At 44.1% G+C, this 27,006-nt stretch overlaps 1 protein-coding gene across 2 annotated transcripts in view; it reads left to right on the top strand.

Annotated features, from left to right (window-relative positions):
• The window catches only part of MCF2L2 (MCF.2 cell line derived transforming sequence-like 2), a 258,331-nt gene that overhangs the window by 84,857 nt on the left and 146,468 nt on the right, over positions 1-27,006 (top strand). For both annotated transcript variants that reach the window (XM_070072393.2, XM_089332001.1), the window contains exons 4-6: positions 7,325-7,415; positions 9,691-9,810; positions 19,167-19,283. In XM_070072393.2, the coding sequence (XP_069928494.2) occupies positions 7,325-7,415; positions 9,691-9,810; positions 19,167-19,283 (328 nt within the window). The remainder of the gene's footprint in view (positions 1-7,324; positions 7,416-9,690; positions 9,811-19,166; positions 19,284-27,006) is intronic.

Below are 27,006 nucleotides of genomic sequence, written 5' to 3'. Positions count from 1 at the left end.
GAGAGAGAGAGAAGAAGAGACAGAGATTTTCATCCATTGTTCACTTCCTAGATGACAATGACAGCCAAGACTGGACTAAGCTGAAGCCAGGAGCCAAGAGCTTCATCAGGGCTTCCATGTTTGTGGCAGGGGCCCAAACAGTTAGGGCATCTTCTGCTGCTTTTCTCAGGACATTATCATGGACTGGATCAGAAGTAGAGCAACTGAGACATGAGCTGGTGCCTATATTGGATGCTGGCATCATGAGTAGTGGCTTCACCCATTACGCCACAATGCCAGCTCCCTTCTAGTTTGTAAATTTGAGTTGAAAACTATGTCTGAGCTCAATAAATAGTAGCTATTGTTACCTAAAATTGTGAACATTGCTATTAACATCAGTGTATTTTTGGTAGTACTTTTGGATGATTTTGTAGATTCTTATATGATCAGTGTCTGAAAGTATGAATCTTTGTCTCCAGATTTTAAAATACTTTTCTTTGTTTTTAGATCTTCAACTTATTTAATTCTTTGGGCTTTTTTTCTTTACATTTGATAAGAGGTTAATATCCAGAACATCTAAACAATCCAAAAACTTCAATAGCAAAAACTACAATCAAATTAAAAATAGGCAATAGACCTAAATAGATATTTAACAAAAGAAAACATACAAGTATCCAACAGGTACATGAAAAAAATGTTCAATATCACAAATCATAAAGAAATTAAAGAAATTGCAAATAAAAACCACAATGAGATACCAGTTCCTACCAGTAATCCTTTGGACTTTTAAACTAGGTTGTAGTTTGCAGGAAGTATGAGTACTGCTTGATGAGTATTTACCCATTTATACAATCGTGCCAGGTTACAGCACCCAGATCAGGGGACAGGAGTTCCTGAAAAGATCTCTTCCCACATCTTTCCCATCAGTATCTCCAGCAGACACTGCTTTGTCTTCCCCATCCAAGGAAACCATTATTTTGACATTTTTTTATTGTTTGTTAGGAAAATTAAAAAACATTTGGAAGCTAAGCAACCATCTTTACTCCATGGATCAGAAAAAAATTACAAAGAAAGTATGAAGACATTTTTAAGTGGCCAATACAGCAAACAAATGTATCAAAATTTATATGCTATAAAGTGGTGTTTAGGAGGAAATTATAACTAAGCACTCTTGTTAGAAGACTGGAAAGATTTAAGATTAATAATGTTTATCTTCCACCTTGAGAAATTAGAAAAAAAGAATGACAATTAAACCCAAAGAAAGGAGAAAAAAGAAACTACTAAAGAAAAGAAAAGAAAAAAACAGATAAATAAAGTGGAAAACAGAAGAGTAACAGAGTCCTAATTCAACTCCGTGGTGGTCAGAAGTACAACCCTATGATTGCAATCCTTTAAAATTTGTTGAGCCTTATTTATGGCCCAGATAATAATCTATTTTGAAAAATACCTCATGAGCATTTGAAAAGAATGAGTGTGTTGAGGTTGTTGGATATTGGGTTCTTCAAAGTCAGATCTATATCCTTACTAAATTTTAGCCGCTTGTTCTATCAGTCATTAAGGGAGGAGTACTAACATCTCAGACTTTGTGGATAGATCTATTTTTTCCTTAGTCCTATCAGGTTTTGATTAAGCAGTTGGAAGCAGTATTACTGCATATTTACTGTCACTATTTGTCTTTTAAATGCAGTGTTATAGACCATTTCTGCTTAATATGGTTGCAGGATGGTTTTTTTTTTTTTTAGGATGGTTGGTTTTACTGTCTATGATTTGTTCTTTTATTTCTCCTTTCCTGCCTACTTTTGAATTCCTTGAATATTTTCCATAGCCTGTTTATCTCTCTTTTATTGAGATTTTAGCAGTGGTTTCTCTAGTATTATAGTTTATACCCTTAAATTAGCACAGACTACCTTGGATTTACTTCATACTACTTTATGTAGAATATAAGTGGTATAATTTCATGTCATTCAATTATAGTTTCAATAGTGTAATTCTGTTTATTCAATCTTTAACGTTATTGTGACAATTTAAATATGTAATATATTTAATAATTCTTTGCTATTATTTTTGCCTTGATAAGTTGATGGTATTAGCACAATAAAAGACATAGTTGATAATATTTATGCACATGCTGTGCTCTTCATTCCATGTGGGATCATTTCTCTTCTGGTTCATTCATTTGCCTATTACCAGAATAGGCAACCACCACTTTATGTGAAAGTCTCTCCTAGTATTTGCTTGCTAGGGAAGATCCTAACTCTCTCTGCAATTTGTTTATTTATATTTCTTTGTTTTCAGAGTTCTTTCATAAAGAACTATACTTAAAGGAAAAATGAGTTTTTAATTTGACCAGTGTTTTGGTTTTGATAGAATCAAAGTCTTCGTAATCAGCAGCTGAGCCGTTACTCACATATTTATCATTTTCAGGCTGCTTATTTTTCTTGTACCTTCATGTTTCCAACCTCACTCAGTCTAGAAAATATACTTGAACTATTTGTCTGCAGGCAGTAAATTCTCCTCATCTCTAGTTGCATCCCCTAACGTTCATGTGTTGAAAGCATAATACTCAGTGCAGCAGTGTTGTGAGGTAGGCCTTAGTTAAGTTCATGAAGTCCCATGAATGGACTAATTTCACTATTACTGGTTAGTTGTGGTTTGATTGTGCTTGCAATAGAAGCAAGTTTGGCCCCTACTGTGGCTTGAACAGGATTTGCCTTCCTGGTTCAAGCAGATGCTTAGCCTCCAAGTCATGGGCTGGTAGTGCTAGAAGGGGGTCTCTGGTTCAATGATGGTGTTCAGGAAGTGGATCAAGTGGGAGACTCTTAGGTAATTGGAGGGATGCGCTCAGAGGTGATTCCTGTGAGAAGGCTGGTTCTGTAAGCCTGAGCTGGACACAGCTGTTCTCTTTCTGCTTCCTTGTTGACCATGTGATTGTTCCTCCACACGTGCTCCACCACTGACCTCCAGCCTCACAGGATGGCTGAACCAATGGGGCCCATAAACCTCTAAAACCAAAGTCAGAGTAAACATCCTTCCCTGTGAGCAGCTTGTCTTAGGTATTGGATGTGGTGATGAAAACCTGGCTAATACAGCCCCCTCCTGTTTGCCTGCTCCCTCACGCTCTCTTGCTCTTCTGTCTTCCACCAAGGGATCACATAGCAGGAAGGCCCTCACCTTATATGGGGTCCTTAATCCTGGACATCTCAGCCTCCAGAGCTATAAGAAATAAAATCCTTTTCTTTATAAATTACCCAATCTGTGGTGTTCTGTTATAACATAAAGTAGACTAAATCTTTACCTTATTTTTTAAGTGAGCTTTTAATGTGTATGGAATTCCAAATGAGAATTTTTTTTTTCAGATCAATACCCCAAATATATCATTTCATTGAATTGTGGCTCTCAGGGTTTCTGTTGAAAAGTTAGTAATTGTAGGCTGGTGCTGTGGCATATTGGGTAAAGCTGCTGCTGGCAGTGCCAGCATCCCATATGGGCACCAGTTCGAGACCCGGATGCTCCACTTCTGATCCAGCTCTCTGCTGTGGCCTGGGAAAGCAGTAGAGGATGGCCCAAGTCCTTGGGCCCCTGCACCCACATGAAGGACCCAGAAGATGCTCCTGGCTCCTGGTTCGGATCAGCACATCTCCGGCCGTTGTGGCCAACTGGGGAGTTAGTAATTCCTTTTCAGTGTTGTTCTTTGGAAGAAAATGTATTACTTTTCCCTGGCTGCTTTTAGGATTTTTTTTTACCTTTCATTTTCAGAAGTTTAGTTCTGGTATACCTCAGTCAAGTTTTCTTTGTCTTATCCTATGTGGCTGTAGAAGAACTTTTTGAACCTGTGAATTGATGTCTTTTATTAGATTTGGAAAATTTTTACTCATTTTGAAAAATATTATTTCTTTTTTTAAAAAATACTTATTTATTTATTTATTTGAGAGGCAGAGTTATAGAGAGAGAAGGATGGACAGAGAGAAAGGCCTTCTTTCTGCTGGTTCACTCCCCAAATACCTGCAATGGCCAGAACTGAGCTGATCCGAAGCCTGGAACCTGGAGCTTCTTCCAGGTCTCCCTTGCAGGTGCAGGGGCCCAAAGACTTGGGCCATCTCCCACTGCATTCCCAGGCCATAGCAGAGAGCTGAAACAGAAGAGGAGCAGCCAGGAACTAATCGGCGCCCATATGGGGTGACAGAACCACAGGCAGAGGCTTAACTTAACTACACCACAGTGCCAGCCCCCCAAAATATTATTTCTATGACATGTTCTCTCTCCTTTGCTTTTGGAACTTTTATTCATATCCCTTATCTATTTTGCATTCTGTTCTTCCCATTCCTCCCGTATCTCCATGTCTCAGTTTGAATATTTTCATTTGATCTGTTTTCAGTTCCACCTATCTTGTTTTAGACTGTCTGCAGCCTGCTGTTAAAAACCCAATGAATTTTTAATATCAGGTACTGATATTTTGTAATTCCAGAAGCTTCGCTGGATTCTTCATTGTGGATTCATACTCTTGAAATAATGTGTCTTTTAATCCATTTTGTTTACATTTTACTCTGTTTTATTTAATACATTGATCATAGTTCTTTAAAGTTTTTGTTTGCCAACAATGGGAACATCTGTAGGCCTACATTATTGACTATCTTTTCTTTTGTTTGTTGGTTGCTTTTTTTTTTTTTTTTTTTTTTTTTGCTTCTTTGCATTTGTTTTCATGGGGTCTAAAATAGTGAGTTGACCCAGTGAACTTTTTTTTTTTTTGACAGGCAGAGTTAGACAGTGAGAGAGAAAGAGACAGAGACAGAGAGAAAGGTCTTCCTTTTTCTGTTGGTTCATCCCCCAAGTGGCCGCAACCCACTGGCTGGCATGCTGCGCCAATCCGAAGCCAGGAGCCAGGTGCCTCCCCCTGGTCTCCCATGCAGGTGCAGGACCCAAGGACCTGGGCCATCCTCCACTGCACTCCCGGGCCACAGCAGAGAGCTGGACTGGAAGAGGAGCAACCAGGACAGAACCAGAGCCCCAACTGGGACTAGAACCTAGAGTGCTGGCGCCGCAGGTGGAGGATTAGCCTAGTGAGCCGTGGCATCGGCCCCCAGTGAACTTTTGTTCTAAGATTTATTTATTTGAAAGTCAGAGATAGATAGGGGAGAGAGAGAGAGGGAGGGAGAGACTCACTCCCCAAATGGATGCAATGGCTGGAGCCGGGCCCATCTGAAACCAGGACTCAGGAGCTTCTTTGGGCCTCCCACATGGGTTCAGGGGGCTAAGTACTTGAGCCATCTTCTGCTGCTTTCTCAGCACATTAGAGGGACCTGGACTGGAAGTGGAGTAGCCAGGTATTGAACTGACACCCATATGCAATGTCAGTTTCACAAGTGGCAGCTTTACCCACTGTGCCACAGTGCCCTTCCCAACCCAGTGACTTTTAATTCAGACCAACTACTTATGCTTTCTTTAAGAGTTTGCTTAGATCTTCTGCCTTATTCACATACTGACACTTTTTAGGATAACGTCCATATTATAGCAAATATTATTGAAGTTTTAATATGGCCTAGTTACTCTGCATTTACTTGATCTTTTTTAATCTCTATGACAAGCACAGAAAAAATAACAACAGTACTTATCAGTATTAGCATTTATACATAATGAACAGTTCCCTTATCCATGGGGAATATGTTCCAAGACCCATATGAACCCATGGATAGCACTGAGTAATTCCCTATTCAGTCTTACCATAGATATTAGCAGCTGTAGCATATCCTTTTTTTTCTTGCCTTAGGTGAATAACATTCACCTTTTCATGTAATGGAAGCTCTTTATAGTTCCTTTTTGGCATATATGAATGAATAGCATCACTGATGTTGCACTTTGGGGCCATCATTAAGTAAGAGTTACTTGAACCCAAGAACGGCAATATTACTGCAGTCTGGTAACTGAGGCTACTAAGTGACTGACGGGAAGGTGGCACATACAGCACAGGTAAGCCGGCCAGAGGAGTCATTCACATCCTGCCAGGTCAGCGTGGGACAGCAGGAGATTCCATCAGGGTACTCTGAATGGAATGAAGTTGAAAACTTAAGAATTATTTATTTTGGAATTTTCCATTTAATATTTTTGGACGGAGATTGACTGCAGGTAGCTGAAGCTGTGGAAAGTGAAGCCACAGATAAAGAGGGACTATTGTGAGTACTTATTTAATCCTCATATCAACCTCATAGACAGGTATTATTTTATTATTCCTGCTTTATAACTGGAGAGTGTGAGAAATTATAGGAATTAAGTACCCCTCACCTCCAAAAGCTTTATGTAAGCGGTGGAATTCAGATTTCTGATCTTGGCAGATCGACTCCAGGGTTTATGTTTTTAGCCACTTTACTTTTGGTGATGTCATTCTCATTTTCCAGAGAGGAAGACTGCATTTCGGAAAGGTTGGGTGAGCTCCCCAATGTCTCACTAGGTTTGCATCAGGCTCCAAAGTCCTTGTTCTTTCCTCTGTGCCACACTTCTCCCCAAAGGAGAGAAGGAAAGGATTTTCATTTCAGGACTTAGTTTCAAAGGGTTTTGTGAGAATTTTCTGGGGTCTTAACAGTGGACCAGACAACTTATTTTTGGTCTTGATGAAGATGATTTCTTCTCAGGCAAATGGTCTGTTGGCTTCCTTATGGCCAAGTACTGGAAAGGGGTTGTTTTTCCCATTAGATGTGTTATTTCTTTAAAAATTTTTTTATTTTAAATATTTATTTATTTAAGAGAGAGAAAGAGAGGGAGAGAGAGCATTCCCATCTGCTAGTTCATTCCCCAAATGCCCTGGGGTGCAGATAGGAGCCGGGGCTGCAATCCAGGTCTCCCACATAGGTGGCAGGAACCCAGGGCCTGCATCAGTAGGAAACTGGAGTTCAGCTGGAGCTGGGAGGAGTGCGCATCTTAACCACTGGGCTAAATGCCTGCTCCCCAACATGTTGTTTCTGAGTGCTTCTTTAGAACTGATTTCCAGGGAAAGACATTGATACCTCCATGAATGTCCATTTTGCAAATGGAAGGATGGCAGAGCTCAACCTTGAGGACATCTGCCCATCTGGGGCTACCTGGTATTTAACTGGCGCATGTCTTCCTTCGTGCACAGGCAGTTCTTCAATGTTTCAGACATTTGCAAGTGAAACAGAGCCTTTGAGAGGGTCTGAGGTAGAAAGCACTTTAAGGCTTTCTAGGCCCAGACTGGGAGAAGAAATTGGTTCCCCTGTTGGGGAAGGAACCAAACGGAGCCTGGAGCCCTACGGAGGCTGTGGGCTGCAGTCTGCTGTGGGATTGCGGAAGCCATGGCTATCTCCCAATCTCTGACACTGACCACCCTTCTTTGCAGCGCGGAGGCCGCCAGCATCGGATTCGTCATTGTTATCGACAGACGAAGGGACAAGTGGAGCTCCATAAAGGCATCCTTGACACGAATAGCTGTAAATATTCACTTTTGTGCTATTGTTATAAAAGTCATATAAATGGTCTGTTCAGCTATTTGGTATCAGAGTCCTGGGGGAAAGGCAATTATCCTATGTCAAATTTTGGGAAGGTCTTTGTAGAAGGTGCTGTTGCATCACTTCTGTATCCCCTTTCGGCTACCTGAAGACAATTCCTGAGTGTATTGAAGGCTTCCCGAGTCTCCCAAGGCCCCCAAGGCCTAATGACTTCTACAAAGAGGGTCAGGCAGGGGTTGCTGGAATAACTGGCAACCATTGAGTTACAGAAGTTGGTGGATATATACCCCACTTCCACACCCCTCAGTGGGACGACTCTGAGGTGTGTTCTACACAGAGGGTTCTACAGAGTGTCTCAGCCTCTTTTGCCTATAGTGATAACTATCTCATCTATTCATTAGTTCTCTGCCCATTGTTGTCTACCCCCCTACTCCCTCATTCATGCTTCCTGGAATCATCTCTCCAACAAACTGCTGTTCCCAAATCCCTGTCCAAGTGTGTGCTTCAGGGACAAAGTGATTGATGATTGTCTTTAGTATCCAAATTATTTTTTCACATAGTAGAAAGATATTGGCAAAATCGGACAAAATGATCTTTAAGTAGCTTTGTTGGAGATGTGCTTGCACTGAGCATTAAATTAGATGTCCTTGGGTGGGCTTCTGTTTCCTTATTCATCTGGTTTTGGTCCCTGCTAGTTGCTTTTCAGCAAGTGGATGCATCCTCCTCTGTAGGGATCACAGACCTCTGAATTCATCCACCCGGCAATGCAGCAACACCGCAGGGCCAGCCACACCAGCATTTTTCCCTGAGCACAGACTCTCCTGGGCAGCTGAGACTGGCTGAAGAGGACGGGATGTGGGAAGGTGGCAATGTGTGACAGGAGTCAAGACAGGGACATTTGAAGCCTCATTGATGCCCACTGCCAAAAGCAGTCACACAGAGTCCCTCCCAAGATGGCTTTAGAGCCTCATCCAGGTGCACAAATTGTGTCTCAACTGATTTCTATCTTGACACAACAAAATGCAAGATTCTTCTCTATGGGAGCTGCATGTCAGAATTGGAGGATGGGAGCATTCCTTGCCCTTTGTGCATGGATTGTCGTGTCCCTTTAGGTCAGTCTTGGCAACAGGATCTATCTCTGGGATAACCGCAGCTTTGGTTGATTCCATGAGTACTCCAGAGGGCTGGCCTCTAGAGAGTTCTGGTTTCCTGGGGACCTTAGACAATACTTGAGTAATCTAAGATTTGAACTGAAGTTGCTCCAGAATTGCTTTGATCACTTTATGTGTAAAAGCTGTTACAGGGCAGGGATCCCAAAATCTGACCATTTGTCAGAATCTCTTCAACTGCTTGTGTACAGTGCAGATCCCTGGACTTAATCCCACTGCTAGTGAATCTGAACAGTCTGCAGTGAAGACTAGATTTTTAAAAAATAAATAGTTTAGAAGATTGCTTTGGAAACCACTAGAAGAGTGGAAAGCCATGGGCCATGGGAGACTAAGTTTCCTAAATTCGCCATGGGTAGTTATGTGAATCTCTGTTATCCCATTTCCCAGGACTTTGCCTCAAAGTGAAGACAATACTTTCTGAGAGCAACTTAGCAAGAATAAGTACCAGGAAGGCTTAGAATACTTAGTCTTTGACTCAGTCATTCTCTAGGAATCGATCAGAAATATAAAGATGTTAATTTCACCATTGTTTGGAATAGTAAAGATACTGAAAATTCTAAATAACTATCAGTAAAGATTTGGTTAAATAAGTTGTGCATCCATGAAAAATCATAGTTCCACAGAATTTTTTAATGACAGGAATAGAAGCTTATGGTAATTATTACATGAAAAGGAGTGTTGAGAAGTATTTCTGAGATTTGAGTTAAACCATGGTAAAGACATTTGAACAGAAAACAGCCTATAAGTAGGTAAGTTGAAAGATTAAGTATGATTATGAGATCACAGGTGGTTTTCTTCTTCTAATGTATGATTTATTAATTTCCCATTTTTTCCTATGAATTACTTTTATAATCAGAAACACTTTTTTTGGCTTGTTTATTTGGCTTGGTTTTTAAAGAAAGGCTTGCATAATCTAACCTCTAAGGTCTCCATGAGCTCTGAAATCCTGCGGATCTATTCAAAGTCCTAGGCGTCTGTGGAATCTGCTCTAATGTTTTCTTCTGGGATCTTGGGAAAGAGGAGACCAAAATACATCCTGGTGATGGATGTGACGTTTCTCTCCCCTGATCCTTTCACGATCCTTCCAGGTGGCGTTTCCAGGAAACTTGCAGCTCATATTCATCCTCCGCCCATCCCACTTTATCCAGAGGACGTTCACTGAAATTGGCATTAAATACTATCGAGACGAATTTAAAATGAAAGTCCCGGTAAGCGTGACCTTCCTTCTTGTCTCTGGTTGGGGCATCTGAGGAAGATGTCATTTGAACTGGGTTTCAAAGAAAGGCAGGGCCAGTGGAGAGGGAGAGAAGGCCATTCTGGACTGAGGGAAGAGCATGGGCAGAAAGTGCATGCTATATATGAGGTCCATGGAAAGCCCTACTTTTATTGGAGTTTGAAGAGGGTGATCCCAGGACCAGTGTTGTGTTACAGTGAGTTAAGCATCCCTTGTAAGCACGGATTCAAGTCCAGGCTGTTCCACTTCCAATCCAACTCCCTGCTAATGAGCCTGAGAAAGCAGTGGAAAATGGCACACGTATTTGGGACCCTACCACCGACATGGAAGACCTGGATGACGTTCCTGGCTCCTAGCTTTGGCCTGGGCCAGCCCCGGATGTTGCAGTCATTTGGGGAGTGAATCAGTGGATGGGAGATCACTCCCTTCCCTGCCCCTGTAACACTACCTCTCAAATAAATAAATCTTTAAAAAAGAAAGAGACTAGCACAGTGGCATAGTGGGTAAAGCCCCTGTGTACAGTGCTGGCATCCCATGTGGGTGCTGGTCGTAGTCCTGGCTTTCCACTTCCGGTTCAGCTCTTTGATATGGCCTGGGAAGGCAGTAGAAGATGGTCCAAGCCCTTAGGCCTCTGCACCCACAAGGGAGACCTGGAAGAAGCTCCTGGCTCCTGACTTCGGATCAGCCCAGCTCTGGCCTTTGCAGCCATTTGGGGAGTAAACCAGCAGGCGGAGGGCTCACTATCTCTCTCTTTCTCTTTCTGCTTCTGTAACTGTACCTTTCAAATAAATAAATAAATTTTCAAAAGATTAAAAAAAAAAGTATAATGATTTGGAAGAAAAGGCACAGGAAACATGGAATAGATGTTCTGGGTAAGCATAAAGTGTCTGAATTGTATTCATTAGGCTATGGGGATCCAGTGAAGGCTTTCAAAAGTTGGGCAGTGATGTTTATGACTCCAGAGATTGAAAGAGCAAAATAGATTGTTCAGGAATGTGGACATGACATAAACATACAAAACTATAGAGTAAAACTATAAGCCAACATGTAATACTGAAGAGAGAAAAACAAAAATATCAATTTTACCTATAACTTTGGGAAAGAAGTGTGGGAAAATACATCTCTTTGTGAGACTTTGCTGTTATGCATGAAGTTGGTGACACAAGATGAAAGATTAATTTTCAGTATTTGTAGAAAATGAAAATATACATGCTGTTTCACCTAACTCTCATATAAATATTCTTAGAAATACATATACAAAGCTGCGTGGACAATGGTACTCATTACTAAATTGTTTGTATTAGCAAAAGCTTGGGAAGAACTTAGTGTCTGTTAGTGGACAACTTGATAAATAAATTATGACCTATCTAATCAATGAAAATGAAATATTTGCAGCCAATAAAGTAGTAAGGAATTGTTACGCTGGAAACAATTGGTAATCCTCTTTAAAAATAAATATATCCTAGGACCCAGAAATAAAAATAAATGCCCACAAAAATACTCTCTAGATTCTGTCCCGGTTGCCCCTCTTCCAGTCCAGCTCTCTGCTGTGGCCCGGGAAGGCAGTGGAGGATGGCCCAAGTGCTTGGGCCCTGCACCCATGTTGGGGACCAGGAGGAAGCACCTGGCTCCTGGCTTCGGATTGGTGCAGCGTGCCGGCCGTGGTGGCCATTTGAGGGGTGAACCAATGGAAAAGGAAGACCTTTCTCTCTGTCTCTGTCTCTCTCTCTCTCACTGTCTAACTCTGCCTGTCCAAAACAAAACAAAACAAAAAGACCGGTTGCCCCTCTTCCAGGCCAGCTCTCTGCTGTGGCCAGGGAGTGCAGTGGAGGATGGCCCAGGTGCTTGGGCCCTGCACCCCATGGGAGACCAGGAAAAGCACCTGGCTCCTGGCTCCTGCCATCGGATCAGCGCGGTGCGCCGGCCGCAGCGCGCCGGCCGCGGCGGCCATTGGAGGGTGAACCAACGGCAAAGGAAGACCTTTCTCTCTGTGTCTCTCTCTCACTGTCCACTCTGCCTGTCAAAAAAATAAAAAAAAATAAAATAAAATAAAAGAAACTGTTATAGTCATATGGTGGAATAATATTAAGCAGTTGAAAGGAGGGAAGTACTGATAGGTACAACTACATAGGTGCATCTCAGAAATATTCTCTTGAGGTGAAGAAGCTAGATACAAAAGAGTACTTTACAGTTCCTTTCACATACAGCTCAAGAATATGTAAAACTAAGCTGCCATAGAAAATCAGAGCAGTGGCTGCTGTTTGGAGTGAATGGTTGTGGAGACTGATGGGAAGGAGCTACAAGGAAACAATCTGGGAAACGCTCTGTATCTTGATTAGGTGCTGCTACGTTTTTTTATACCTTTACCAAAGCTAACTGATTTAAAATCTATGCATTTTACTTATGTAAGTTATATCTCAATTAAAATGAAAAATTTAAAAATAGATAAGACATTTATAGTGAAACAGAACAGTTTCTACTTTATATTTTGAGGGTTTAAATGTTTACTTGAAAATAATTTCTAAGTCACAAAAAAGTTGCAAGAATAAGAAGAGTACAAAGAACATCATATGCTCTCTACCCAGATTTGACTTACCCTTTGTTAACATTTTACTTTCATTTGATTTATTGTTTATTATTTGCTTCTCTCCATATATATACATATATAATACACACAAGTCTATTAATGTCTTAAAAGATAAAGACTATCAAATGTTTCAAATTAAAGGATATTAAAGACATGACAACAGATTATACCTACCTGCTTGTGGGCTGGATCCTATACATGTATCCTATGTGTACATACACCTGTACGCATGCAAGAACACTTTTCAAAAACTTGGTGGAAAGACAATTAAAAGAATATGTTTATTTTGGAGCAAACATTTTTCAGAATATTTATTTATTTGAAAGGCAGAATTACAGAGAGAAGGGGAGAGATACAGCTCTTCCATCTGCTGGTTCAACCCCCAAAGGCTACAATAGCAGGGACAGGATCAGGGCAAATCCAGGAGCCTAGAACTCCATGCAAGTCCCCCATGTGAATGGCAGGGGCCAAACACTTAGGCCATATTTTGCCATTTTCATATCTGCATTAGCAGGGAGCTGGATCAGAAGTGGAGCAGCTGGGACTTTAACTGGTGCCCATATGGGTTGCTGGCATCATTGTCCAGGTGGCAGTTTAACCCAGTGTGCCACTATGTCAGCCATGCTACAAAAATTGAGAAATCCATGCACATGGCAGGTTTTCAAGCTTTTATGAAAAGCTATGCAGGGATTACAAAAGTTCTCTCTGAATATCTATTGATGATATTTGCCTGAAGCAAGCTTTATTATAATTGGTGGCAAGATAATGCTTTTCCAACTCTAGTACTTTCTTAACATTTACTAATAAGAAGTTTGTATTCCACTTCAACTAGGGTTTTCCCTTCTCTCCTGTTTGTCTGCTATCATTGTAGATTCTTATTTATTCAGTGATTTATAATTCATTGCTTTTCTTAATAATTTTAATATTCAAATTATCCCAGGTTTGGCTAGTGGAAGCTCTTTCAAGCTGGCTTCTGTGCTCTTTTGACATGACTCTTTTTTTATTTTTAAATACTTCCTTGTTTTCTGGTCTCATATGATGGTACTTCAAAAAGTTTGTGGAAAATTGAATTGAAAGATATGTTTATTTTCTTTTCATTAAAAACTCTGAGAGGCAGAGAGAAACATCCCTTCTGTTAGCACACTCTGCAAATATCCAAATGGTTGCAGCTATGGCTGAAGCTGGTGGTTGGGAAGGGAACTCAATCTATGTTTCCCACCTGGGTGACAAGGTCCCAGTCACTTGAGTTGTCACTACTGATGAGCAGGATGCTCAGGAGCAGCCCGGACAATGAACCCAGGGACCCAGGTACTGATGTGGGACACGGGTGTATTAACCGCTAGGCTGATTGCTACCCTAGATAAGTTTATTTTGGTTAAAGAAATGAAATTCATGTGTAATTGTTTCATAATACATGTTTTCCATGAAGTTTTTGAAGACCTTTGTTATGATGACCTACTCACTTTGAGTGCTGTGAGAACCAGGTGGGCCATGGATGTGATTGTAGTCAAGTGGCCCAGCCTCTCTGTGCTTTGCCCAAGGAGAGGGGTTCTTTGATACAGTAAATGGTTTCTGAGTGCTGCTGGCTGACCAGGAGGATCTGTGATCTTAATCTTAACACAACTGTTTATTGAAGTTGCTAAGGCAGTCTTGCAAAATTCCTCAAGAGGCAAGGGCATGAAGATCAGTTCCTTAAAATAGATTTTGTGATATAACAGAAGAAATGCTTGTTTTATTAAAAAATTATATTTCTCCTTGAAAGCACAACTTTAGGCAATTCTAGATAAGAGCATAAATATATGTAGAAAATGAGTAAATGCTATACATACTGAATCCGTAACAATGGTTCCAAGAATCTTCACGTTGGAGAAGGTGTGGTGGAGTGGGTATGGCCACAGGAGGAAATAGAGTGAGCTTGGGAGGAAGGAGTTTACTAAACTCACAGATTCCAGAGGAGGGTCCCTGCATGCCACCCAGGGTCACAGGGGAAGTACCAGGAGCGGTCAGCAGGTCAGGAGCAGGAGTGAGGGGAAAGTCTAGGCCATTGGGGTTTCCAAGGGAAAGGCAAAGTCAGCAGTTCAGGACTGGCTGGTTTGAATAACTGCTGCATACTCTGGGTCATGGGGGTTGTCTCTGGCTCTCTAGTCCTGGCCCTGGGCTGATTTAGTGCAGGGGAAATATTGGCTCGATATGGAAGAGTTTGATGAGGAGGCAGTTAAGGATCAGGGGTTGCCGTTGGTCAGGCATGCTTCCCGCTGAGCCCTCTGCTCCTTCTTAAGGAGTGACAGGCCATGAGAGGAGCAGTCGCCACAGCATCAAGAATACCACTGTCCCTGTGTGAAATGATGCCCCCTCCCAACAGAATCTAAGGACACACAGACCAACAATTACAGCCATGTTTCCATGCTGAGTGTCCTGTGAGTTTGCTAAGCAGAATTATTTTACTATTTCTTGTCCTATCTAGAATTTTAAAGCTTAAAAGAAGAAAAAATAATTTCATGTGAAACCACCTTTCCTTCATGTTTGAAATGAAGTTTTCTATTTACACAGAATAAAATTCACTTTTTGGTGTCCAGTTGGGAGTTTGACAAATGCATGTAGTTACTGAATTACCATTAGTCGAGCTACAGAATGTTCTGTTGGCCCACAAAATTTCCTCATCCTACCCTCCATCCCTACAGTTTTGCCTTTTCCAGAGAGACAAATAAATGGACCACCATACTAAATAGCCTGACTTTTGTAACTTAAAACACCTGGGTTCCAGATGTTTTTAGGGGTGTCAATGGTTCTTTACTTTGTTAAATAAAATTGTGAAAGGCCCCAACAGACCAGGCTAAAAATCATTTATGTTGAAGTCCCATGTTACCCAAAGAAACTCAGTTCCCTGGCCTTCTGACAAATTGGAAAAGAGACGGAATAGCCACATTTTCCAAACAGGCCAGTGCAGGTCAGTGTGATAATGAAGCCCATGTGCTTTGATCCTTACCAAGGAAAAAAAAATACCAGGAAGTAACCTGATATTAACCAATCATTTGTTTCCCTGTTGTTCTTTCTCCATGTTCTGCCTTAGAAGGAAAGTAATTTTGAGTGACCAATCTACTTCTTGTTCTTTATTTCTGTCACCTGGAACATCATGGAGTGAAGGGCTGCCCATTTCTAGAATTGCATAAAAAGCCAATTAAGGTCTTTCAATTGTTGTAATTTTGTCTCTGACACTTTTAACTGCTCAATGTTATTTCATGTTAGTTTATCCATTCACCAGGGAAGGATATTTGAGTTTTTTATAGCTTTTAGGGGTTGAGAATAAAGCTAAATATTCACAAATAGGGACTGGTGTTTAGCCTAATAGTTAGGTTGCCTGTACCCCACGTCAGAGTGCTTGGGTTTGATGTCTGGCTCCTGACTTAAGCTTCCTGCTAATGCAGACCCTGGGAGGCAGTGGTGAATTCCTGAAACCCTAGTGGGAGACTTTTATTTAGTTCCTGGCTTTGAGCTGTGGCCCAACCCAGCCTTGGCTATTGAGGGTTAAGAAACTGGAATCAAAAGTGGAGCTGGAACTCAAACCCAGGATTCCAATATAGAATATAGGTGTCCCAAGTGGTGTCATAACTGCTGTCACACTGCCACCCCTTTCATGAACTTTTGAAGACCCCAAGTATATACTGTTGGAAAATTGTTTTGCACCAGAATCAACTTGTTTTTAGTAGCCTTTTCCATGAGCTTTTTGAAGTCCCTCCTATTTCAGGACCTCCTGGCTTGTTCCATTGATTTATTTATTTGAAATGCAGAATTAGAGAGAGATCTTCTGTCCTCTGGCTCATTCCCCAAGTGGCTGCAACAGCCTGGTTTGGGCCTGGCTGAAGCCATGAGCATGGAACTCCAACTGTGTCTCCCATGTGGGTGGCAGGAGCCCAAGGACTTGGGCCATCCTCTGCTGCTTTCTCAGGCACAATAGCAGGAGCTGGATTGGCAGTGGAACAGCCAGGACTTGAACCGGTGCTCATACGGGATACCTGGTGTTGCAGGCAGCGGCTTAACCAACTGCATGGCAACACTGACTCCTCCATTGACCTCTGTGTTTGTCCTTTGTCATTGCCACATTCTTGGATGCCTGTAGTTTTGGAACCAAGTAAGTTTGGGAACAGTAAGTTTTGGAACCAAGTAGCCATGCAACTTGTTCTTGTTCTTCTTTTTGAAAATCGTTTTATCTGCTGTGTATCTTTTGCATTTCCATATGAATTTTAATTGGCCTGTCAATTTCTTTCTTCCTTTTTCTTCGGGTGTTTTTTTTTTTTTTTTTTTTTTTTTTTTTTTTTTTTTGACAGGCAGAGTGGACAGTGAGAGAGAGAGACAGAGAGAAAGGTCTTCCTTTGCCGTTGGTTCACCCTCCAATGGCCACCAAGGCTGGTGCGCTGCGGCCGGCGCACCGCGCTGATCTGATGGCAGGAGCCAGGTGCTTCTCCTGGTCTCCCATGGGGTGCAGGGCCCAAGCACTTGGGCCATCCTCCACTGCCTTCCCGGGCCACAGCAGAGAGCTGGACTGGAAGAGGGGCAACAGGGACAGAATCCGGCACCCGACCGGGACCAAAACCCAGTGTGCCGGCGCCGCTAGGCGGAGGATTAGCCTAGTGAGCCGCGGCGCCGGCAGCCTGTCAATCTCTATAAAAATAGTTTATTGGGATTTTTACTTGGATTGCTGTGAATCTACGGATCAATACATAAGAGTATTGAATCTGCTAATAATTTCTGGTCACTTTTAATTTTCACCTTTTTTTAAAAGATTTATTTATTTATGTGAAAGGCAGAGTTACAAAGAGAGAGGAGAGAGAGAGAGAGAAAGAAGAGAGAGAGAGAGATAGAGATCTTCCATCTGCTAGTTCAGTACCCAAATGGCCACAAGGCCAGGGCTGGGCCAGGCTGAAGCCAGGAGCCAGGAGCTTCTTCTGGGTGGGTGCAGGGGCCTGTTGATTTGAGCCTTCTTCCATTGCTTTCCCAGGCACATTAGCAGGGAGCTGGATTGGAAGTGGAACAGGCGGGACTTGGGACTCAAACCAGTGCCACAGCACCGGACCTAATTTTCACTTTTAAATTTCCATATTTCTGATGCTTGAGTCCCTGGGACTGTAGAGGCTCCTGTCTCCCTGAGCTGTTTAATTAAGTGGAGTAGGAACTATGCAGACTGGAGGAAGTGGTGTCTGAAACTCCAGCCTGTAGGGCAAAGTCACTTCTGTCTCCCACACAGCTGGACGGTGGTGTTTTTAAAAAGTCCGAGTGTTATCATAGCAACCAATGTCTCAAGAAGCAGAACACATTTTAAGCTTGAAGGAAAGACATAGGAGATTGAGGTATTTTCCCTGTTTTTTTTTCTCATGTTATAGAAACAATTTCTAAGATTCCCAAACTGTTTTCAGAAGTGAAAAAAGAAAAGGCACTAAGCCTGATAAGGTTAAGACAGTGAGAAGCAGCAAATTCTTCTAACGCTGGAGCCCTGAAGACAGAGCTTGTCTTGCTTACTGGTTTATGTCCCTGTGTGTGGTTTTATTAGCAGTTCAATATTAGTAGCTGTTGAATGAATAGATCGATTTTTTTTTTCAAAATAGCCTTTGGACCCTAACATATTATTTACATTCTGAAGTGATTATGTCACCTGATCGATACTACATAATAACAGAGCAAAGACCTTACTCTTGTGTCCTCAAGGTCACCAGTTAAAAGCTTTGGGGGGATATGTTTGGGAGATAGGAGAGAGAGGAGTTGAGGGTGAGATACAGTCTCTGTGTCCGAGAACCAGGACTACACCCCGGCCAGGACTGCTACAGAGGAGCAGCAAGGGGCAGTTGGGGATGAATCTGCTCCCTCTAAGATGTGCGGGATTCGTTCTTGAGCAGGACTGTGAGTTTATTAGATATCCACTCCCTATTACCTTCCAATCTCTCCTCTGCAGGATAAACTGGAGGAAACGAACATTCTTCATGGGATGGGAGTTGAATTGGTTTAGTCAGTTGTTTTTAAAAAATAATTTGTTTGGAGGGCAGATAGATCTTTCACTCTCTGGTTCGCTCTCCAAATGCCCACAACAGCTGGAGCTGGGCCAGGCCAAAGCCAGGAGCTGGGAATTCAATCCACATCTCCCACATGGGTGGCAGGGAGCTGAGTATGAAACCATCACCTGCTGCCTTCTCCAAGTGTGCATTAACAGGAAGCTGGAATTGGAAGTGGAGCTGGTACTCAAACCCAGGTGCTCTGATATGCGATGTAGGTACCCCAAGAAGTATCTAAACTGCTATGCCAAATGCCTGCACCCAGTCTTTTCAGTGCATACCCTTTTTGCCCATGTATTCTAATTTTATTTGTATATTTACCCGCCTACTCTTTATTGGGCTTCTCATTCCAGATTTTTAGGCCTTGGCAGGCACATGGTTTTAGTAGCTAAAGAGTATACCATTGCTTGGGAACTTTTGAAAAAATTTCACCTAAAGCAAGACCTGACTTCTAGGTGGCATGGAACTCAGCTTCCTGACCCAGATTACCATTTTCTGGCGCTGCAGCGTCTCGTGGGTATTCCTTGTTCGAAAGGGAAAAATGGAGAGAGACTTTCAAGTCTCTGCTGGCTATGGTAACCGTCTTTTGGTTATAGATGCCAGGCAAGGCAACGTTGAAGCACTGTTTAAATAATAGCAGAGCCTAGGGAGCTTTGTAATGATCTGTGAGGAGTCTGTTTAGTTAATTTTTCTCCCTTCCAGATCATCATGTTAAACTCCATTTCTGACCTGCATAGCTACATTGACAGAAGCCAGCTGACCCGGGAGCTGGGGGGAACTCTGGAGTACCGCCACAGCCAGTGGATCAGCCACCGCACTGTGAGTACCAACTTACGTGCGCTCTGAATGCCTCTCCTTGTTCTCTGGGAGACAGATCAACTGTGAGAGCCACAGCCCTTGACTGCCTAGCTGGGGAAGGCTGGGGTTTCTCAGCCACAGGCTGGGCCGAGGGAAGATCGGAGGGCAGAGGCTGAGGTTTCCCTGCTGGCTGCCTTGCTGCAGCCTCTGGTGTGGAGGTTTTGAGAGACTTCCTTAGAGTGTGCTGGGGAGTTTTGAAAAATACCAATACCTCAGAGAAATTAATTTACTCAGTCTGGAGTGGGTCTCAGTAATGTTTCACAAATTCCCCAGATGATTCTAATGTACACACAAATTGAAAACTCACGGAGTCAAAAGAAACTACATTTAAATGTTGTGGTTGTTTGACCTTGGAACAATTAAGTTACTCAGCCTCTGCCTCTCTTACCTTGTTTCCCCTTCTGTCGTGGAGCAGTTCTCAGCTGGGGGTAACTTAGCCAGCAGGGGATGTTTGTCAGTGTCATGAGACAGTTTTATAACCTGGTGTGTGGTGGGCCAGGCGTGCTGCTGGCCTCTGGTCTGGGCAGAGTCAGGGACTCTGTTAAAGGTTTTATAGAACACAAGACAACACCCTACAGCAAAGCATGAATGAGCCTCAATGTCAATGGCATCAATATGCAGAAACTTTGGAGTAACGGAAGCAACCTGAAAGGTAGATGTGGGAAATAAATGATGTATTGCTGTGAAAACACCTGCCTGGTGGTATTTTACTTTGTCCTACTTACTAATGTTGGTTGTTATGCTAAACTGGAAGGGTCAGATAGAAACTCACCAAATCACAAGTGCTTCTACCTGTTGCCGCTCTCCTAGCTCCTGTACCCTTTTTTTTTTTTTGGACAGGCAGAGTGGACAGTGAGAGAGAGAGAGACAGAGAGAAAGGTCTTCCTTTGCCATTGGTTCACCCTCCAATGGCCGCTGCAGCCAGAGCACTGCACTGATCCGAAGGCAGGAGCCGGGTGCTTCTCCTGGTCTCCCATGGGGTGCAGGGCCCAAGCACTTGGGCCATCCTCCACTGTACTCCAGGGCCACAGCAGAGAGCTGGCCTGGAAGAGGGGCAACCGGGACAGAATCCAGCGCCCCAACCGGGACTAGAACCCGGTGTGCTGGCGCCGCAGGCGGAGGATTAGCCTATTGAGCCGAAGTGCCGGCCAGCTCCTGTACCCTTAAAAAGATTAGATTTCTTAAGTACAATCAGAGTCCATAAACCACTCTCATGATAACTTGTGCCATCAAAACTTCTCTGGACCCTGTGAACTTGGAAACATCTTTAATTACAAATGAAAATTCATGTTTTACTTATTTTTAAAATTTTTTCTTTTTTTTTTAATTTGAAATAAAGAGAGAGATCTTCCATCTGCTCGTTGACTCCCCAAATACCCAAAATAGCAAAGGCTGGGACAGGCCAAAGCTGGGAGCCAGGAATTCAATCTGGGTCTCCCACATGGGTGGCAGGGCAGGGACTCAGTTACCTGAATTACTCTACTTCCCAGAATACACATTAGCAGGAAGCCAGAATCAGAAGCAGAGCTGGCCCTTGAGCCCAGGCACTCTGATATGGGCACAGATATACCAAGTGGCAACTTAGACCATGAGTCCTACTTCAGAGCTACAGATTCTGTTTCTTCCCTCACTTCTTTGCGTGTAATGAAATTCTTTTTTTTTTTTTTTAATTATTTAGTTGAAAAAGTTACACAGAGAGAGAAGGAGAGGCGGAGAGAGAGGTCTTCCATATGCTGGTTCATTCCCTCCCAGGTTGGCTGCAACGGCCAGAGCTGTGCCAATCTGAAGCCAGGAGCCAGGAGCTTCCTCTGGTTCTTCCCATGGAGGTGCATGGACCCAAGGACTTGGGTCATCTTCTATTGCTTTCCCAGGCCATAGCAGAGAGCTGGATCAGAAGTGGAGCAGCTGGGACTTGAACCTGTGCCCATATGGGATGCTGGTACTGCAGGTGGTGGCTTTACCTGCTACGACACAGTGCTGGCCCATCCCTATTTATTTTATTTTTTAAAGATCTGTTTATTTGAAAGGCAGAGTTACACAGAGAGAGGAGAGGCAGAGAGAGAGGTCTTCCATCCGATGGTTCACTCCCCAGTTGGATGCAACAGCTGGAGCTGTGCCAATCCGAAGCCAGGAGCCAGGAAATTCTTCTGGGTCTCCCACATGAGTGCAGGGGCCCAAGGACCTGGGCCATCTTCCACTGCTTTCCCAGGCCAAAGCAGAGAGCTGGATCGGAAGTGGAGCACCCAGGACTCGAACCAGCGCCCATGTGGGATGCCGGCGCTTCAGGCCAGGGCATTAACCCACTGTGTCACAGCGCCGCACCCCCCCCCTTTATTTTTAGTTCAGACTCTCTCTATTGCTCCCTCCTCACCCCTAGCCTTAAGTAATCAACATTCTGTGTTCAGACCGAGTTTTTTTTAAAACCCTACAAGTGAGGAAAACATGCAGTATTTGTCTGGTTTGACCTATTTCACTTATGGTGTCCACCAGTTCCATCCATTTTGTTGCATATGATTTCTATTTTTTTAATCAATTAGCTAAAACATAAGTATAGCATAACATAGGAAACTTCTATATAAATTAAATAAGGTGGATTAATATTTGAAAAATCAAAACAAGCAATGAACAGATGCCACAAGCAAAATTTCAAGCCCAGACTTACAGAACATTCCAAACTTAAGTGTCGCTCCCCGTCTTCGTGGGGGAACGACACTAAACCCTGCCTAGGCTTCGTATCCGAGTCACGGCACCATTATGTCGCTCCCCCTCTTCATGGAGGAGCAACACTGAACCCTGCGCTGTTCTTTCGTCTGCTCGGCCCTCCCCAGGTTTGCTGCTGGTTCTTCCCAGGTTGGCTACTATCCCTTCCACCTCCGTGGAAGGGCAGTTCCCCCTGGCCACATTCCCCACTTCCGCAGGGGAGCGGCACACCGCCGGCCGGTTCTCTCGGGGGCTGCACAGGTGTTCCTTCAGCTAGATGTTCCCCTTAGATGTTCCTGGTGCATGCTGTCTCTCTCCTCCTTTATAGTCCTCCTCCGCCAATCCCAACTCGGCTGCCCACACGCCGAGTACGCTGCTCTCCTCCAATCAGTAGCAAGTCCTACAGTTTATTGGTTGAACTGGAGGCAGCTGTGCGGAAGCTGTTTACTTCTCTCCCAGCGCCATATTGTGGGAGAGCAGATGCATAGAATAAGTCTTAATTCCAGTAACTTAGTCCAGTCCAGATTGCTCCCCACAGATCCCCCTTTCTTTTTATTTTTGGCGTTGATACACGCCTGTCTTCGGTGTCCCGCGGCACACACTCTGCTCTACTTGCTAGAGTTGCCACAGGTTCTTACAAGTCCTATCAACAGGCAAACCGAATCCGGGTCCTCTCTTCGCCATGTTGTGAGGAGGTTTTTAGGCGCTGATGCGTGCCTGTGTTCGGTGACCTGCGGCTCATACTTTGGTCGAGCCGCCTGCTGGCGCTTACCGCCTTAATCAGGCAGACCGAATCCAAGCTTTCTCATTGCCGTATTGTGGGGGAGACTTATTAGTGTTGATTCGTGCCTATCTTCGGTGACCTGCAGCTCATACTCTGGTCGAGCTGCTTGCTGGTGCTTACCGCCTTGATCAGGCAGACCGAATCCAAGCCTCCTAATTGTTGTATTGTGGGGAAGCCTTACTGATGTTAATTCGTGCCTGTCTTCGGTGACCTGCGGCGCATAAGCTGCTAGCCCCGCAGGTGCTCATCGCCTCACTTAATCAGGCAGACCGAATCCAAGCTCTCACATTGTAGTATTGTGGGGAGGTCTTTCTCTTTCTCTATTTTTCTATCTCCGGGCATTCCTATTTCTCCCATTTTACTTCTATCTTCCAGCATTCCTATTTCTCTCATCTTACTTCTAAACTTCTGTTTCTCTTATCCCTGCGGCTTCCCGGCGGCACTCGCCCCGAGGCTGCTTCTCGGCACCTCGCCCCGCGGCAGCTTCACGGCTCTGCGCGGCTTCCCGGCGCCTCGCCCCGCCGGCGGGTTCCCGGCTCTGCGCGCATGCTCCGCGGTCTCCACGCACTTCGCGCCCGCACCACGGCCTTGCGCCAGCCTCGCGTTTCCTATCTGTTCACGCCCCGTGCTCTCTCTGCACGTGGCGGCTTCCGCGAATGTTTCCGCCACTACCGGCATTCAGTCCAAGTTCCCCGGACTAACCTGGCGAATCCTGGCGGCCCACGTCTCTGCCTCTGGTTCCAGATCTTCGCCTCTTGCTCCCCGGGGTGACTTGAAGAATTCCAAGATGGCTTGGCCTGCACTCGCGGCTTCATCCTCCCTAACATTTTTCTCTACCCGGTGTGTTTCCCTAAGTTTTCTTCCAACAATATTCCTCCCTCATTTCTCCTGGCCTCTCCCCACAGTCCGTATCCAAGTCTAAGTTTCTTATAGGTTTCACTTTCACTTTCAACCTGCAGTCCGTATCTGAGTCTAAGTTTCTTCTTGCTTTCACTTTAAATCCTAACTTCTTTCTCACAGTCCATATCCGAGTCTCTGCCTAGGCTTTCAATAGCTTCTTCCGGCACCTAGGCTCTTTGCTAGTCTCTCTCTCCGGTATTTTCCTGCTTCTTTCCTCCTAAGTTTCCTATCCGTCCTAGGTTTCCTATCCGAGTCACGGCACCATTATGTCGCTCCCCGTCTTCGTGGGGGAACGACACTAAACCCTGCCTAGGCTTCGTATCCGAGTCACGGCACCATTATGTCGCTCCCCCTCTTCGTGGAGGAGCAACACTGAACCCTGCGCTGTTCTTTCGTCTGCTCGGCCCTCCCCAGGTTTGCTGCTGGTTCTTCCCAGGTTGGCTACTATCCCTTCCACCTCCGTGGAAGGGCAGTTCCCCCTGGCCACATTCCCCACTTCCGCAGGGGAGCGGCACACCGCCGGCCGGTTCTCTCGGGGGCTGCACAGGTGTTCCTTCAGCTAGATGTTCCCCTTAGATGTTCCTGGTGCATGCCGTCTCTCTCCTCCTTTATAGTCCTCCGCCAATCCCAACTTGGCTGCCCACACGCCGAGTACGCTGCTCTCCTCCAATCAGTAGCAAGTCCTACAGTTTATTGGTTGAACTGGAGGCAGCTGTGCGGAAGCTGTTTACTTCTCTCCCAGCGCCATATTGTGGGAGAGCAGATGCATAGAATAAGTCTTAATTCCAGTAACTTAGTCCAGTCCGGATTGCTCCCCACACTTAAGGAAGAAAAAACTATTTAATTTCCTAGATTCACCCAAAGTGGAAATAAGCAGTGAGTATGCTTGAATTTCTTGCTTTTTAATGGAAGAATAGTATTGTTTGATATCTTACTAGTGAGATATAAATGGATTGTGTGTGTGTGTGTGTGAGAGAGAGAGAGAGGCAGAGAGAGAGAGAGAGAGAGAGAGAGAGATAGCATGTTTTCTAGATGTCAGATCTTTGAACAAGAGACTTGTAGAAAGAACTCAAAAGACTTTTAAGGGTGACTTACTTCAATTATCTTATACATAAGGAAACCGACTTTCAGAATGAAGAATTGACTTATCCAAAGTCATACGGTCAAGTACTGGCAGAGCCAAGACTAAAGCCAAGCTCTCTTGAATCTCCCTCTCAGGGTCTTTTATTTCGTTTATTTATTTTTATTTGACAGGTAGAGTTATAGACAGTGTGAGAGAGAGACAGAGACAGATACAAAGGTCTTCCTTCCAATGGTTCATTCCCCAAATGGCCACAACGATCTGAAGCCAGGAGCCAGGTGCTTCTTCCTGGTCTCCCATGCAGGTGCAGGGGCCCAAGCACTTGGGCCATCCTCCACTGCTTTCCCAGGCCAGAGCAGAGAGCTGGCCTGGAAGAGGAGCAACCAGGACTAGAACCTGGCGCCCATATGGGATGCCGGCGCTGCAGGTGGAGGATTAACCAAGTGAGCCACGACGCCAGCCCCCTTGACTCTCCCTCTCAGGGTCTGTACTGATCATTCACTAATCTAACACAGAGGATCAAATTAATTGAATAAGTGGCCTCTAGAGGAAAGCTCTGTCATTCCTCTGTTTGCAGGCCTCACACCTGCCACCCTGAGTTGTTGGTACTACTATTATACAGTACTTACCATCCCCAGGACCCTTCCACATTTGCCACTCATTAGGTCTCACATATGGGTTGGCAGGCCCAAGTACTTGGGTCATCTGCTACTTTCCCAGGTGCATCAGTAGGGACCAAGATTGGAAACCCAACAGCCAGGTCTCTGGCTCCAATATGGGGTGCTTTTGTTGCAGGCAATGGCTTTCCCTGCTGTGCCACTTTGCCCGCCCCTGCTATTATTTTTAATTCTCAAAAAGCTTCTGCACAACCAGCAAGCATTATCCCTGTTTTTCACATGAAGACACTGGATCTCAAAGCCATTGCTTGATCATGGTTAGAGAGGATCGGAATCTAGACTTATTAATCTAGATTTAAATCTGGTTTTTGCTTAATGTAGTTTTGATAGTCGAGATGTAGGGTAATGCAGTGCTCAAGACTGGAGCCCCAGGGGATGGGCATTTAGTCTAGTGGTTAAGATGCTGGTTGAGATACTTGAGCTCCACATCAGAGTACCTGACTTTGAATCTTGGCTCTGGCTTCCTGCTGATGCAAACCCTGGGAGGTGGTAGTGGTGACTCAAGTAGTTAGGTCTCTACCGTCCACATGGGAAACCTGGATTGAGTTCCTGACTTTCCATTTTGGCGTGGTACAGCCCTGGCTGTTGTGAACATTTGGGGAGTGAGCCAGCAGCTGGCAGATCTCTGTCTCTGAGTATCTGACTCTTTCTCTCTCTCAGATAAATTAATGAATAATTTAAAAACTAAAAATAGAGTGCAGCCCAGGAGCCAGATTTCCTGGCTTCAATCCCAGTTCTGCCATTATTGTTTTATAAGTTTGGGGGAGTTGTAATCTTACTTTGCATCAGTTTCCTTATCCATAGAATGTGGAGTGATGATAAGAATAACACCTAATTGAGCTTGATTAGAAGAGACAGTGCATGGGCTAGTGTTGTGTAGCGGGTAAAGCTGATGCTTGTGACACTGGCATGCCATATGGGTGCCAGTTCGAGTCCTGGCTGCTCCACTTTTGATCCAGCTCCCTGATAATGGCCTGGGAAAAACAGTGGAATATGTTCCAAGTGCTTGGGCCCCTGGTACTCACATGGGAGACTCAGATGAAGCTCCTGGCTTCTGGCTGCAGCCTGGCTCAGCCATTGTGGCCACTTGGGAAGTGAACCAGTAGATGGGAGATCTCTCTCTCTCCCCCTTTCTCTGTCTCCCCTTCTCTCCTTGTAACTGACTTTCAAATAAATCTTTGGGGAAAAAGTACATAAAAAACAAAAACATCATAATCTTATATTTCCTTATTATTCGCCTGCCTTAATCTATTTTCTATTGCTATTACCCTACCACAGACTTGATAAGTTTTCAAGTAAAGAGGTTTATTTTGGCTCACAGTTCTGATCCAAGGTCAAAGGGCTGCAGAATCCTGGGGTGGCGCAAAGTTGGGAAATGTAGGAGAGACACCGCCTAACTGGCTTTTATAGCAGTCAGCTCTGTGCCCCGCCCCCTGCTGGAGGCAACTCAAAAACTGATTAACCCATAAATCCATTCACTGGAGCCAGGCCCTAATCAGCTCCTAATGGGCCCACCTGGTCCTATCTCTGCGTATTTTCATA

This window comes from Oryctolagus cuniculus, chromosome 4 (assembly GCF_051225735.1).
Source record: "Oryctolagus cuniculus isolate XC-2025 breed Fujian yellow rabbit chromosome 4, ASM5122573v1, whole genome shotgun sequence".
NCBI lineage: Eukaryota > Metazoa > Chordata > Mammalia > Lagomorpha > Leporidae > Oryctolagus > Oryctolagus cuniculus.
The sequence above is the reverse complement of the archived record's forward strand: the minus strand, read 5'-3'. Positions and strand labels throughout refer to the sequence as shown.